Source organism: Diabrotica virgifera, chromosome 8 (assembly GCF_917563875.1).
Source record: "Diabrotica virgifera virgifera chromosome 8, PGI_DIABVI_V3a".
Taxonomy (NCBI): Eukaryota; Metazoa; Arthropoda; class Insecta; order Coleoptera; family Chrysomelidae; genus Diabrotica; species Diabrotica virgifera.
Window position 1 is genome coordinate 58,679,912 of NC_065450.1, and position 17,558 is coordinate 58,697,469.

Sequence of the window (17,558 nt, forward strand, 5' to 3'; positions counted from 1 at the left end):
TTTGTACAGAATATTATTCTCTACCTTAAAATCAGGATATTTTTGTGGGTCTTGAGTGACCCTATCAATCATATTCTGATACCACATATCAGGACTTAACGAGGACAGATCTAGGACATTAATATCATGGACACGTGAAAGAGCATCTGCGACCACTACCCCGTTTGCCTTTCTATGGACAATCTTATATGAATAGGCAGCCAGTTTGCATATCCATCGAGAAAGCCTCTGTGAAGGGTTTTTCATACTATGAAGCCATACTAAGGAACTATGATCAGTAATTATAGTGAAATTACGACCTTCCAGATAATAACGAAAAGCTTCTAACCCATGGATGATAGCTAAGAGTTCTTTCTCCGTAGTTGAATAGTTTTTCTGGGCCTTGTTCAACTTCTTACTAGTGTACGCTATGGGGTGTTCGGAGCCATCTTTCAACTGAAATAATACGCCTCCAGAAGCTGTATTAGAGCAATCTGTCATTAGATAAAAATGCTCATCAAAATTAGGTGACATCATAACCGGAGCGCTCGTTAAAGCATCTTTAACGCGCCTAAAAGCTTCGTCAGCCTCAGGAGTCCAAGTAATGGTCTGTCCCTTTTTCCTGTTCTTCAAAAGATCAGTAAGAGGTGACAACAAAGTAGAGTAGGACGGTACAAATCGCCGATAATAGCCACACATTCCCAATATCCTACGGACTTGGGTGGTGGTCTTTGGTATAGGAAAATTTTTGATAGCAACTATTTTCTCAGGATCAGTCCTCAGCCCCTGGTTATCCACAACATAACCCAAGAACTTAAGACTAGGGCGACAAAACTGACATTTATCCAGATTGACCGTTAGATTAGCTTCCTTAAGACGTAAAAATAACTTATCTAAAATTTCCATATGAAGGGAAAAATCAGGAGTGACAACCAAAATATCGTCTAAATAATAGAAAACATAGGGCTCTAACGGTGGACCAATGACTAAATCCATCAGACGACACATTGTCTGAGGAGCAGAAACAAGACCGAAAGGCATGGTGACAAACTGGAATAATCCTTTACCACTGACAGCAAAAGCAGTATACTTCTTGCTCTCTTCACTCAGTGGGATCTGTAGGAAGGCCTTAGACAAATCAATAGAAGAGATGTATTTGGCATTCTGAAGTTTGCTCAAAATCACATCTATTCTGGGGATAGGATAAGCATCCCTGTTAGTTGTGATACTGTTTAGTTTTCGACCGTCAAAGCAGATCCTGAAGGATCCATCCTTCTTCTTCGTTAACCAGAGCGGAGAACAGTAGGACGATGTTGAAGGTTCTATGATATTTAAAGCAAGCATCGAATCTACTTCCTTTTCTAAATCTGCCTGCCAGGCTTGAGGTATGGGGTACTGATATAATCTGAAAGGAGTGGGATTTCCCACTTCGATAGTGTGAGAGATTAACGACGTACGACCTAGTTTGTCTTTTGAAGAAAGAGTAGTAAATTTAGAGATCATACTCTCTAATTGCCTTTGTTCAGAGCTTGATAAACTAGCAAAATCGTGAATAGCACTAAGGGTAGATAAATTAAATTCAGATATGGAAAAAGAAAAATCAGAACAACTTAAGGTACTATTGAAAGCATTGAAAAAGTCCATACCTAAAATTATAGAATTCTGCACGGAAGGAATAACATAAAATGTAATTTCCCTACATAAATCTGCCACTGTGATTTTAATTTGGAGTTTGCCCGTAATGGACTGAACTGTACCATCTGCAGTAGATACTTGCAAAGATGAAATGGGCATAATGGGAATACTAGAATTTTTCAATAAATTTAACGAATGTGCCCCTATCAATGAAATATTAGAGCCACTATCTAACAAAGCTAAACACGATTGTCCTAAAATTTGAATAGGAAGATATGGCCTATTATCATTTTGTTTCCTAACTAATAACGAATTAATATCTAGATCTAAAGTATTTGGTTGTCTACAACCGTTATATGGAACTAACCCAGACGTATCATCATCATTAACAAAACTAGAATCTAATATAGATAATGGAACCACATTACTATCACAATTATTATTGTTACGTTGAACACTACCAATCAAAGAAGCGTTTGTAAATGACCATCTGTGATCATTTGAATCAAGCGAATCTAACGTATTATCTATAGAAATAAATTTCTGGTTTAATTTTGTTTTGTGGTGTGTGCTGCTTTCTTGAACGACACCCCTTTCCCTTTTCGTGAAGATGGGTTTGGGTTGCTGGATGTGCTTGGTCCAGCAGTTTCGTTTGACGATGGGGTTTGATTCCCTGATTGGATGTTGGACGGAGAAACGTTCAGGGGACGGACCTCCGACGTGTCGTTTCCCGAACACTTAGAACAGTTTCTTTTAAGGGTGTTCTCTCGGCCACAACCATGGCAGAAAATACGATTTTGAGGAATCCCACAATTGTAAAATGGGTGACCAGGCTGATCACAATTCCAGCAGACAAGAGAACTAACAACCGAAACATTATGTTCATGACCCTTATTTAGCCAAGAACGTTGCCTAAAGGAAGTTGGCTGAGAAGAAGAGTTAGAAGAGGATCGAGATGTGGATGGAGGTTGAGAAGACCAGGATAACGTTTCCTCCAAACGTTTGCATTTTATAGTAAGGTCATCAATGTTCTGAATGTCCATAAGAGCTAATTGTTGATGATAAAAGGGCAATAGACATTTAAGGATGATTTTAATTTTAGCTAAATCTGACAAAGGAGTGTCTAAACGACTACACATACCTAATATAGTATTAATAAACATAGTAACAGATTCCCCAGGTTTCTGCTTATGATTCTTAATTTGATCTAATAAATCATCCTGGAATGAATACGGAAGAAAATCCGACTTCAACTTTTTAATCAGATCAGACCAACAAGAAAAATTACCCCTGTTATTCATAAACCATGTAAAAGCGGTCCCGGTGAACAACTCAGCAGAAGCAGCAAACAAATCCTCTTCAGAAACACCTCTAGATATTCGAAGACATTCAACCCTTTCTAAAAATGACATCACATCAGTGTGCTGTTTTTCACCTGAAAATGAAATACCCCATTTGTGTACTTGAACAGGTTTGGAGTACGTAAAGCTAGGTACATTGACTGAAGCATTAGGAGTAGAGGTAGCAATGGGATTAACTCTAGAATCAAGTTCACCCTCTAGTGTTAATATTTTAAGAGAAACAGACCTCTTGAACGGTTCCTGTTCTTCAGAAGGACAGTGTAGCAAGTGTACACGGGCAGAAATATGGCCTAGACAAGATGTTAATCGCGCATACTCTGTATCCTTTACAGTTCCCCTAAACTTTTCGATTTTTTTAGACAAGCTGTCCAATGTTTCAGTGATTCCTTTTTGTTGTTCCTCAAAAGGAAGGGATACAGCTGAAATTTGGAGAAAACTTCTATTGCCAGCTTCTTGTTTCAAAGCACCTCTCAAAAGATTGCGTTTTTTATCGACAGTTGTCGACTCCTCTGGCATTATGTCCCGAATCTTTAATTCATAATCCAATTCATCCACCAGAAGATGTTCAGCTTTAAAAGCACACATGATGAGAGCAAAGTTATTGACAAATAGTCCAAAGAACAGAAATATGAAAAATATGAAAATATGAAAGTTTGCACGCAAAATATATATAATATAAACCGAGAAAATATCAGCAACACACCAACAAAATCAAAATAGCCAGCAAAAAAAAAAATATATATATAATGCAGTATATAATCTAATAAATAAGATCAAATAAATATATAAGATCAAATAAATGGATAAATAATCCAATAAATATTGTATACTCAAGTAAACCTACTACCTAAATACTGGAAGTAACTTTTTTTATTTATATGTAACTTACCACCACTCTAGAAAAAATATATATCTATAATAATAATAATAATAATCAACACTTAGTTGTACCTCCAACTATACCACTATTGACTGAAGAAATAAAATTGTTATATGAATTATATTATTAATAGCAATATTAAATATAAGTTCCCAATAAAAATTCAAAATCTAACCCAGAATGTAAGCTGCACAAACATATACTATAATGAGGTCCCAAAATATAAACAAAAATCAAAACAGCGTTTAAGAATACCTGATATGTATCAGAAATTAAAAATAAAATAAATAAGTAACAATATGTGTATAGGATACCAAACGGAAATAACAAAGAGATTTCAGATAAAAGAGAAGAATTGACCTAAATGAATACTGTCTCAGACCAAAAATAAAGCCACCACGTTGGAAAGCCGATGTAACAACTAGCTGATGATTTTCTGTTGGAGTGAATGAAAAGGGAGTGGTAAACTCCAACAGAAGTAGTAAAAAGAAGAAGGTCTACTTAATGTAGCCAAAGGACAAAAATGTGTGGCTTCTCCGTTGAAGAAGCTGGAGTAACTAAAATACAACTTTGTAGTAGTATTTGTATGGAAGGATGCCAAGACAAAGAATATCGAATTGATACAGGACTAGAGATGAGAAATCATTAACAGATAGATATAACTTGAATGGCTAGCTAAATATGTATGAGAAGGGCCACTTGACACTCAAGGAAGGATTCGGCCAATTTGCACGGCTATTTTTGGCCAGACAATAGATTAAAGGAAGTGACAATGATGGCTCGAAAAGAAGATATGAAGATAATGTTCAGAAAATAGATAGAGTAAATATAATAATATACTGAAAATAGAATGAATTTTTGGGCGCCAGAAGAAGGATAACTAGGTTAACGCTCTTCCAGGTATTCTACGCTGCTATAGAGTATGTTAAGTTTGTAGTACAAGTATGTGAAAAGTTATTAAAGATTATTAAATTATAAAATATACCACTAAAAATAAAGGAGTAATAAGAAAAAAAAAATCACAATAAATGTATATTTATTGAATGTAACTACTAGATCTTTTTAACAATCTCTGAGTTAGGACAAGTAACTAGTGTGTAACTCTAACATGACAGGAAAAAGTGATACTAGTGAAAGTCAATTACAAAATCATCATACAACTATGATCTAAGAATACTCTTTATAAGGTTAGAAAAACTGACTACGGGTACCTCTAATACAGGAAGTACAACTTACAACTAGGTTAGTAGAACCCTCACCAAATAATAATTGTACGTTTATAATACGTACACCTTAATTAAATACTACCTGATACTATATATAACATATAAATACCTCACTGTGAGTGGGACAGGCACAAGCCTTATTGAATAAATAAACCTACGAGTGGATACACAGATCCTTTTCCTAACTCGTGGTTTATAATAGTAATAATAACAAGTGAAACCAAAAACTAATCTGAGGGATTAGAATCCAGAAGTTCATATGAATTTAATAAATTAAAGTTAAAGTTAAATAAAGTTAATAAGTTAAAGTTAAGTAAAGTTAATAAGTTCAAGTTAAATAAAGTTAATAATTACAATTTTGACTAATATGTGAAGTTAATTTTTTAAAAATTTAATTAAACATATACTAAAATAATGGAATGAGTTTAAATAATTATACAAAAGTGGAACACAGCCTAAAAATAATCAAGATAAGAGTACCGACTACTATTATCAGGGAAAATATCTGAGCTCAGAAATTTATACCTTTATAGATTGCAGAGTGTTGGGGAACGCTATCAATTAAATATTATGTTGTAAAGAAAAAAAAACCTATAAAAAATATAAAGCAGGAAAAATGTGTGTGCAATTGAACTATAAAAAAAAATGTACTAAATATCACAAAACCAGTCTGTCTTTAATAAGAGCACAGTAAATGTTCCCAAACAAACCACTCTTTCCTAATCTTGAAGTTGATGTAATGAGCACCCAAGGGTGCTAACTCTCGCTAGCAGCTGTCCTGCTGGAGGTACAGGAGAGGAAAACTGTTGGAAAGCAGCTGGAGGTACTCAAAAAAAGAAAATGTGGAAATAATCCAGGCTGGTCGCCTATTGATTGTTTCTCTCTGTGTGGTCTGGCCTTGGTGTTGTTGTAGGGTGGCTTTAAGATTTCATGGTAGGTGCTAAAAAAAAACACAGTGTGGTGTTACTACCAATCTACCAATGTCAAAAAAAAGAAGCAAGAGATACGAGGAGGTGTTTTTATTCCTATGGGAATAAGAAGAAATAGGTCATTAAGTCCAAAAACTTGAATGACTAGACAGCTTGACCTTTTATCAGGTTGCTATCAGATGACCTTGGTCAAATAACACAAGTAATTTCCAATTGAAATACAAAATATAATTACTGTGAAAGAATATTTTATTATAATATATACACCGGTATATAGATATATTATACAAGGATGAAATATAGTAAGACTAAGCGATGGATACTTATTTGATCATCGTTCAAAAGATAGGAGTTCTGTAGACTTGAAAGGAATATAAAAAATGGAGTTTAAATTAGCTCTATTTTCCAACTGGAAGCACAAATTAACAACGAATATTGAATTATCTCTAGATGAGTTTGATCCATGAAAATAAAACATAAAAACCATGAAAATAGACTATGTGAAACTTAGTTAGCAAATGTCAAGGACTTCCAAAATGGCTGAATAAAATACTTAATAAAATGTGTATTTACCGGGGTAGAACTCATTGGATATAGTATGCTCTAAAATTCTTCAAATCCACTGCTGCTGGATAACTTCACTATACTTTTATTGTAATATTTAATCAATTTGGAACTGAGAATTAGAGGTGAATAATTGAGTCTAATGACCCCGCACACTACGATTCAGACCGAACACTCGAGAAACAATGGCAATCCAAGGCTCACGTTCACAGCTGAATCCTTCGTACCCCTCTACTAAGCATTGGCTGTCAAAGTGGGGAAACCAATGTTGCCACGTTTTAAATGTGACGTCATCAAGCATTTAAAAATTCTGAGATGGGTTTAAGTTCTATTTGAATAAACATTGAAAGAAAATAATTCTGAAAATAATTAAATAATATTTTGGATAGTTAAATAATATCTTCCCATCAATAATCGATTCTATAAGGGGCGGAACGTCACACATCTTCATCTTCTAATATTTTATTTGATCAATCTATGACAGTATCTACCGCTCAACAGAAATTTCTTGCAAATACTCACAACAAATCTCGGTTCATTTCAATGCTGAAAGATAAGTTTATTGCTGAAAATATATCGGTAAAACAAGCTAATAATGATGCTGACGTAATGATAATTGAAACAGCCATAGAGCAATTCAATTTAACAAATACAACTATTGTTGTAGGTGAAGATGTAGACTACTTGCTCGTATTACTCACTGGTAGAACTCCAATCGAAAAAACTATTTTTTTTTAAAACCTGGAAAAGCTCAACACCAATCGGAAATATATTCATCGAAAAGTTTATCTACTTTTGCAAAATGTCAAAATCATATACTATTTTTACACGCAATAACTGGCTGTGATACGACATCTGCATTTTTCAGGAGGGGTAAAACGACTGTTTTTAAAATGTTTGAAAAACAAGATTTACTTGAATGTGCTGACGTTTAAAAAAAAACTAATTCAACTCCACAAGAAGTTATTTCCAACGGAATTAGCTTTATTCTCTCTGTGTATGGAGCGCCTAAGAAAACTGCGTGCTTAGATAAGTTTCGATATGAATGTTTTTTTAAAAGTACTCGAAACAAAAAACAAGTGCAGTTATCTTGTCTTCCTTCAACCTCAGCGGCTGCTCATCAACATCTTTTTCGGGTATATTACTAAGTTCAAGTGTGGCTTGGTTATCAGCTAGATCCAAAAGACTGAGGATGGAAATTAGTCGAGAGTTCATTAGAACCAATTTAAACTTTACTCCCCCCTGCGCCGCAAAAACTCCTAAACACAATTTTTTGCAACTGTAAAAAGGGATGTAGCGCTAAATGTGGTTGCAAAAAAGTTGGACTGTTTTGTTCGGTAGCATGCACTAATTGTCAAAACCGGTCGTGCTCCAATGTTGAATCACCAACAATTGAGGATTCATTTGATTCTATCGAGGAGCCATGCGATGTGTCATTATTTGGAAAATTTACTTGCACCCAGGATGAACAAGAAGAAGAAGAACAAGAAGAAGAAGAAGAACTAGAAGATGAAGAAGAGGAAGAAGAACAATGAGAAGAAGAACAAGGGAAGCAGAAGTATTAGAAAATTATGAACCAGTTTGATAAATTTCCCTTTTTTTAATTTATACCGCTTTATATAACTTTTATCATTTTTAACCCTTGCCAATATCAATTATTAAATAGCTTTAAATTAAACAGAATCATAACCGATCCGTGGAATAGGTCTACTGGGAAAACCACGTTAAAAAAACGCGCTAAGTACACTACCTCAAAGGTGGTGTGGAAACGTGTGCGCATATTATGACGATTACCACTTTTTAATCGTTATATCTCAAAAACGGTGGCTCTGAAGAAAAAAATTAATAAGAAATTTTTTATAGACAATTATCTAGTCTACATTTTTTGTTAGAACTAATTTTACGATAAAACTTACCGTTTCGCTGAAAATCGCTAAAAACCATATTTGGTGACCTTTGACCCCGCGTAAAATTTTTAGCACGGGTCGGATTTATGAGGACTTTTTAGATTTCATTTATGATGGTATTTTGAACAATCCTGCCAATTTTCAGCTTGATGGTAATTTTTGTAGCCTCGGATGCGTAAGTTGAACGGAGTATAATTGAAAGTGAATAATCATTCACTGAAAATGAAAAGCAAAAGAGGTAGATGATCAGGATGAAGGAGAGCAACATGATCTTTTCATTAGACGTAAAAAGTTATTTATATCGCCAATTAGGAAAAGGTGTGATGATTAATAATTGAATGCAACATTAATTAAATATATTGGTGAAGATAGAGCAATCCGAAAAACCCAAAAGAAGCGTTAATATTAGAACAAAAGTACACTAAAATTAACATAGTACGTCACTGATCATGATTTAACAAAAGCTATGTATGAATAATAAATGGTTAAAATGGAACCGAACTAATCAAAAGCTCTAGAAAAATTAATACTCCATTCAGGTAAGACGAAAAAGGCCTAACCTTACAAGGTGAACTGCCCCAAATTTAATTATTTTATCCTTTAAAGAGGTTAAATGGTAGTGTAACACGCGACTGAATTCCTCCGTTGCGTTAGCCGCCATCTTGAATTTAATGGAGAACCGTTAGAAAGAAATTTAAAAAAATTATAAATAAAGTGATAAAGGTCAGTTATTTTAACAAATTATTGGAGAAACGGAATAAGCAGATAATAAATTGGCGGCCATTGGACTTTATGACAGAAAGAAGAAAGCCCTCGGGTAAGATAGACGAAGGGCGTTAAAAAATATGGCGAAACAAGATGAATCCTAACAACACTGTATAAAGAACAACAGAAGAGTCAAGGAAAGGACCAAATATAAGTGTAATAAGACACATACATAACTAAGCAGGGTATAGATATTCGTGTTAAACTTTAGGTAAACAAGATATCAGTATTTCGAGTTATAACTTTTGAAACTAGGATGTGAGAAATTGGACCTAGTTACCAATCAATCTAAACCATGTCATATTACAACTTCCTAGTTATCTCTATTTTATTGAATTTTTACTAGCTAATTTTTGTATTTTTTTATTTTAGGTTTATTTAGGGGAGCTATTTTGGAGAGTGGTAGTGCTTTGAATACCTTTTCAAATGTTCCAAATCCAGGCCAATACGCATTCAAACTAGCTCAAAGGTTGGATAGTACTTTAGATGATAAGGATACTACACGACTATTAGAAGTTCTGCAGAATGTTCCAGTAAAGGATATTGTTGATTTGTCAGCTACAGTAAGTTTTATGTAAAAGCTCACTCCCTTTAAAGGCAGAACTTACTTATTCCAAGTATCAACGTATGAAAAAAGATTAAGCTCTGATAGGCTCATTCAATATGTACAAAAAAGTTAAAGAAGCTGCAGGCTTATACAAACCTAGAAGAGTTGGGTGTTTGGCAGATAACCAAGGCAAACCATGGTTGAGTGTGGAAGAAAAGCTAGACACGTGGAAGAAATATGTAGAAGTAACTTTTGCAGATAAAAGGCAGAATATCATTGAAGACACTGAATGCCAAACAGGACACCGATTACCATTGAAAAAGTCACATCAGCTATTAAAACAACTAAAGATGGTAAAGCTGTAGGGCCTGATCAGTTTTATGTAGAATTCTTAAAACTTATGGATGAACAAGGAATAAAATGGATAACAACTGTATTCAACAAAATATACGTAACTGAAAAAATACCCCAAAGCTGGTTAAAGTCGACCTTCGTAACTTTACCCAAAAAAGTAAATGCCAAAACATGTGAAGACTACAGAACAACTAGCCTAATGAGCCACTTACTTAAAACGTTTCTGAAAGTGATACACGGCAGAATATATAAAAAATGCGAAGAGACACCCGAGAGGTTCTATTCGCTGTCCAAGTGCTTATGTAAAGATGCAGGAATGTTGGCTGTGACGTGTATATTTGTTTTATCGACTACAAAAAGGCGTTTGATAGAGTAAAACATGACAAACCCATGAACATCTTGAAAGAAGCGGGAGTAGATGATAGAGACTTGACAATCATATATAATTTGAATTACAACCAAACTGCCAATATTAAAGTGGATGACCAATTGACAGAGGCAGTCTCCATAGATAGAGGAGCGAGGCAAGGATGCATCCTGTCCCCGGTGCTGTTTAATCTAAATGTATCTTCGAGCAAGCGCTGGGAGAACTACAGGAAGGCGTATTAGTCAATGTAGTGCGTCTTAACAACATTAGATATGCCGACGACGCTGTAGTTTTTGCAGACAGTCTAGATGGTTTGCAAAGAATAATGTCGTGCATATCAGATATAAGTAGAGAATACGGACTTGATCTCAATACGAAAAAAACAAAGTACGTACCAAAGGCTTCTTTGAGAGAACTCGAGGCATTCGAGATGTGGTGTTACAGGCGCATTTTGAGAATTTCGTGGGTAAATCGTGAGAGAAATTTTGAGAATAGGCAAGGAATGCGAGATTATAAACACAATCAAAGAGCGCAAACTGGAATATCTGGGCCATGTTATGAGGAATGAACAGATATATGGCTTGTTGCAACTCATTCTTCAGGGCAAGGTATTTGGAAAGAGAAGACCAGGGAGAAGAAGAATATCTTGGCTTCAAAATCTGAGAAAGTGGTTTAATACATCGACAACCGGACTGTTCAGAATAGCAGCAAGCAAAGTTAGGATAGCCATACTGATCGCCAACATCCGGAACGGATAGGCACCTTAAGAAGAAGGCTCTTTCCATATTATCAAGCTTTAAGTCACCTAGTGTGCCGGAGTGTCTTCCTAAATTTTCATATACGTAGGGGAGAAGAGGGAGACTTGATCATATGGAAGACTTGATCACTCTTTAAAATTTCAGTAAAAAAGTAGCCTAAAATTATACAACCGGCAACAAAGCGTAGCTGTTAGTATGTATGAAGATCCCATTTAATTTAGTTTGTATTAGAATGCACTCGAAGAGCACGTGTTTATTACAAGTTTTTTGTCCCTACTGAGAAGTGTTTTCAGAATTATTTCAAGTTGATTTTCTTTAATATTCGTTAAGGTGAGTTTTTCGTATAATTTTTATTTAACACCATAATCATTCAGTTTACGTTTTGCACAGTTTGCAATGAGTTCTAGTTTGTCGTCATATTTTTATAGACAAAAATATTAAAATGGCGTCTTGGGGAGACTTGATTCCATCTTATCTGAGAGATATGATCCCGGGATCAAGTCTCCCAGAAACTCCTTATAGATGAGTGTTTTTTATTTTATAGATATGCCACGTCAATAGAAAAGGAGGGAAGGAGCAAAGAAAATAACACCAGTCAACAGCCAGAAGTTAAAAGAAGCTGTTTTACACGTTATTAATAACGGAACGTCTCTCAAGGGAACGCCAAGTCGTTATCAAATAAATGTTATGACATTAAAAAGATGCGTTCGCCGACGATCCGAAAATGTTGAAATAACCTATTATCCTGATTACAAAAAGGCTCAAATATTTACAAATGCAGAGGAAAATATGTTTAAAGATTATTTAGATGTTGCCAGCAAATTACGCCATGGCTTTACAACCAAACAAGCAAAAGAACTAGCGTACGAGTTTGCCGTAAGAAATAATAAAAAATACCTGCTTCGTGGAATAAACATAAGCAAGCCAGTTACGACTGGCTATACGGATTTCTGAAGAGGATGAAGACCTTATCACTACGATCTCCAGAAGCAACCAGTCTTAGGTACTAGAGCAACTAGCTTCAACAGAAACAATGTATCAAAATTTTTCATAAATTTACAGACAGTTCTTGAAAGCAATGGAATTAGACCAGAAGCAATTTGCAGCGTAGACGAAACTGGCCTTTCAACTGTCCATAAGCCAAAGAAGATCATTGCATGCAAAGGTGCAAAACAGGTTGGTAAAATTACGTCAGGGGAACGTGGAGCAACAGTAACTCTTTGTTGTGCAATCAACGCAATTGGAAACCATAAACCGCCTTTTATGGTTTTTCCTCGAAAACTTTGACAAGATCACATGATTGATCATTGCCCACCAGGGACCAACGGCGTAGTTTATGAAAGTGGATGGATGACCGCTTCTAATTTCGTCAAATTTTTGGAACATTTTCAAAAACATGTAAAGGCGATTACCGAAAATAAATACTTAATCATAATGGGCAATCACGATAGCTACGTTAGACTGGAAGCCATAACGTATGCCAAAGAACACGGAATAGTTCTTCTTACAGCTACAACTACAATAGATGAAGTCGGAGGATGCTTAGCTTACGCTTTCCCCCTAGCTTTTACTCCACGTAATATTGAGAGTGGATTCGGAGTTACGGGTATATGGCCTTTCAATTCCAATATTTTACCGATGAAGATTTTATGTCGGCGTAAATCGCGAAGATCCCGAAAACAAATCCACTTTATCCCAGTTTGATGTTGCACAACCAGCCATAGATAACAATAACCTACCCTCCACTTCAACTGGCACTTCCACCACCATCAAGTGGATCCATTTCACATAATCAACAACTACGACGAACACTAATTGAGGACAAAAATCAGCCTTCTACTTCTACTGGCACTTTCACCACACCTCAAATAATTAGATCCCACTCTGTAAATGGAGATACTTCGCAAAATGAACAGCTACAACAAACATCAAAAGAGCACAATAACCAGCCATTCACTTCTGCCACTTTTGCTAGCCCAGAAATGATTAGACCCCACCCTAAAGCCGCGCCCAGGACTTCAACAAAGGGTAGAAAGCGAGCAACTACAAAAATTCTCACAGCAACACCAGAAAAACTTGCGCTTGAAGCTGAAGTTAAGGCTAAAGAAGAGAAAAAATTAGAAAAAGAGCCAAAATAAGAGCACTAAAAAGAATAACTAAACAACAACTTGAGGATTTGAGGGAATCTTTAAGTTCGGGGGCAGTGACATTATATGACCATCGTCAGAGTCTGAATATGATCCTAATGATGAAATTCAAGTAGAGACAGATAGTGAATGTGAATCGGAAGCAGAAGGTGACGAGTTTGAATTGAGTGTGCAAGATTGGGTAATTGTCAGCTGTGTCTCCGAAAGAAACTGAGTCCATCGTTACGTAGGACAGATAATGGGAAAAAAGAATGAGGATTTTAAAATCAAATTTTCCCAAAAAAGGGATGAAGAAACCTTTAAGTGGCTAAAAAAAGAAGACATGGGTGAAGTCGCACGTGACCATATTTTAAAAAAAGTTACCAAGCCCGACTTTTAGGAACTACAGTAAGCGCATAGGATGTTTTGTCTTTCCTAAATCACTAAGATATTTTCAATATTCGAGAATAATTTTTTTTCTTGTATAATTTTTCAGTATAATTTTCTGCCGAAAGTGTTATATATTTTTAATAATATTATTTATTATAAGTCATGGCTGAGTAAAGTTAGTTTTCAGCATCCAATTTTTGGTGTTATTTTAATATCGTAAATCTGTTTTATTTTAATATCGTAAATCTGGAAAGGCATAATCAAGTCTCCCATACACAAGGATCAAGTCTCCCGGAGTACGGGGAGACATGATTAGTTTCTCCATCTTACGAGATTCTACAAAAACTCGTTATTTATTAGCAGTATATTTTTCGGGTGTATAATACCCAAAACTGTGATAAATTTAAAAATGTAACGGTGGGATCAAGTCTCCCTTTTCTCCCCTATACAGTGAGGAAGTTTGAGTTGGAATAAATTCATTTTCTATAGAATGGACAGTTTTTGAGAGAAATCCCAAAACAGGTCGATTTTTTGTCGACGTCGATGACAGGTGACGTCATCCGTCTGGATGTAGTCTTTTATATCCGAGTTCATTCCCATTCTTTTCTTAATCTCTATGTTATTTGTTATATCTCTTCTTGTTACTCTGCTGCAGCCTCTGCTTAGGAATTCCATGTCTGTTGCTCTAATTTTGGTTTTGATTTTCTCATTTATTGTCCAGTTTTCACACCCACAACTAAGGATACTTCTTGTCATGGTGTTATATATTCTTTTTTTCTTTTTACATTGATGTAACAACTGATGTAACATCAATCTGTAACAACAAATAAGTAACGATTTTCCAATAATATTCAAAAACTAAACGAAATAACCACCTATATTTGGCAGATGAAATTAATACTCTATGACTATATGCCACCTACACTCTTAAGTTTAGTTGTCTACAAATTATAATAACATAGCATAGGTTATTGAATTATAGTATGTGAGAAGCCGGCAGTGTTATCATTTTAAGTCCATATTTCTAATTGAGAACTAAGCGCAGTGTAAATTCTAGCACCTTTTAGCAAATGGACAATTAAGTATGAGACTCCTGGCACGAAACTAAATTTTCTATATTAAGCGAAAGTTTTATTTTAATAAAATTAAAATAATAAAACTTCTATTGAGACCAATTTCCTGGTAACGCCTTCGCGGTTTCTTTAATTTGCAAGCCATACGAATGCTGAGGCAAAGAAGGCTAGGGGAGATATAAGAATTGCATCCCACTTCCTGCTTGCTCAGCGTGGTAAAAATTCCAACGAAAACTTGGTCCCACGTACTCTGTTCTAGTCCATTGAAATGTTACATTTTTTAGGCCATACCTTGCATTTGTTAGAGGAGTCAATTTTATTTTTTTAATGTGTAGGGGGATCAGTAGAAGTTTAAGTTTTTGGGATCGCCACCCTTTTCCCCGGCCGCCATCTTGGAAAAGGGGCACAAAGGGGTTTTGCGCTATATCTCGTAAACTACCAACCCTACGGAAAATCTAATAAAACATAAAATGTAGCAAATTAAATTTTCTACAATTTTGTTCTTATAACTTTTTATCGTCAAGTGACTAACAAAAAAGATATAAACAAAAATAAGTAAAAATTTTTAACAAGTTTCTTTTGGAGGTTATAACTTTTTTTCAGTTCTTTTACAATAAAATAACATTACAGCAATTTTATAGAGGGTTTTTTAGCGAACAATTTCCACTATAAAGGTGTTTAATTCTATTTATTTATCTAGGTTTTACAAGGATACAATAAAAACAAAAACTTAGGCTTACTTTTAAATCTTAATATTTTTTATTCATACAATTTATTATGACTTTAACATTCCTATGCTATTATTAATATATTTTTGACCTTTCTTCCCACTATAAAACTTAGAACCTTAAGCATATATAGAAAAGGCTCAAGAAATTGTATGAGGATAAATTCGCCGGTCCAGAAGAAGAATGACGCAACCGCAAAATGCAAAATTCTTCAGAAGAGCAAAAAAACGATTTTTAAATATTTAAAATTGGGATTAAATAAAGAGTAATCGTCCAGGAGCTTCGGTATGGCGTTTGTTTTTTGACAACGATGGCTTTTATTTTCATCGATATTGGTTCGAATTTCATTATCTTAATTTAATCGCCCCATTTTCAACCCTATCTACAGTTGCGTCATTATGCATCTGAAACAAGGTCTAACATAGCGCGTATTTCAGTAACGGCGCAACTACCCTATAGTGGCTCAGCACATTTCTACAGTTTGGTCTTTTTGTATCATCTTTACATAGTATTTTAGAAGTTAATTGCGCAATAAACACGAATTGACAAAATTTGAAATTACGTCAATTTTCTTCGGTACCGGACTGAATATTTGCCTGCTATTACTTTTATTATTATAATTTATCCTAGGTGGCACAGCAGTCGGTTCCCCTCTACTTAACTTATGCTTACAGTTGTGCTACCTATTTGGCCACGTGCAGTCGTTTTAAAAATTATGAGAAGTATTTTGAGTTTTATAGATAATACTATTGAGAGTCTTGTGGGTAAAAGTTATATTTTTGTGATTAGATAAGCATTTTGTGTTTTTTGTAAGAGCGCATCATGAGTGGTGATTTTATTTGTAAGAAACCTCTGGAGAAAATTATTTGTCAGTGGGAAAGTCTAGCCATCTTTACTCACTGTTATCGGCAAACGTTTTTCGTCTCTTTATATGCCGGAAATAAAGACGATTCTCTGGAAACCCGGAGATACAAACGATTCGTTAAAACAGTGACAAAAAATGCATTTAATATCTTCTCACTTCCTCCAACACAAGATGCAGCCCGTTTTCAGACTCCGAGTGTATCACCAGATTCAGTCATGGCTCGGTAAACATTATGATCCAGAAAATTGGGGATAGAAAAAGCATGGAAAATTTTGGATACGAATCCAAACTTCCATAAGCCTCCAGTACCTTCGAGCTTATGAAATTCATCTTTAGCAGATGCAATGGAAACTGCAAGTGCATGTGGTTGCCGAAAAGCAGACCTCAAATGTTCAGCAGTGTACCTCTATTGTGGTGGTGAAAGTTGCAGCAACATCGTGGACATATCAACATTAATTATTGAAGAAAATGAATTGGTAGATGAATTACCGACAATGACACCAACTCTAACTCTCATTATACCTCAAAAATTCACCTCGGATACTGATTCAGATCATGACTCGCAACCTGGACCATCGAAAAAATGAAAAAGTAATAACTACGATGGATCTTTTTCAACATATAATAATAAATAATATTATTTTGTCTAGAAATTGTCCGTGGATTAGGCCTTTTGGGGATACCACACAAAAACGCGCCTCCAGACTCTACCTCATAGGTGGCCGGGAAAAGGGTCAAAAATAGCTTAATAATATCATAGGAATATTAAAATCATAATAAATAAATATATAGACAGAAAAGTAAGCCCAAGGTTTTGTTTTTATTGTATTCCTATGAGAATTCGAGAATCTGGTCAAGTTTGGAGCGGAATGGGGCGTTTCATCGCCGCCGGTTCATCGCCGCCGTTTCGATGCCGCCGGTTCATCGCCAGTCCATTTCATCGCCGTCATATCTCGCATTTCCTAGAATTCCTAATTAATACTAAAAATAAATAATAATTGTAACTGTCCAAAATTCGGAAATATATCAGATAGCGATTAATTGACTGGCGATGAATCGGCCGGCATCGGCATCGAACTGGCGGCATCGAAACGGCGGCGATGA

At 35.2% G+C, this 17,558-nt stretch overlaps 1 protein-coding gene across 3 annotated transcripts in view; it reads left to right on the top strand.

Moving 5' to 3' along the window:
* Nucleotides 1-17,558, top strand: part of LOC126889288 (cholinesterase 1-like) — a 148,618-nt gene that overhangs the window by 106,399 nt on the left and 24,661 nt on the right. For all 3 annotated transcript variants that reach the window (XM_050657414.1, XM_050657412.1, XM_050657413.1), the window contains exon 6: nt 9,619-9,809. In XM_050657414.1, coding sequence (XP_050513371.1) covers nt 9,619-9,809 — 191 coding nt within the window. The remainder of the gene's footprint in view (nt 1-9,618; nt 9,810-17,558) is intronic.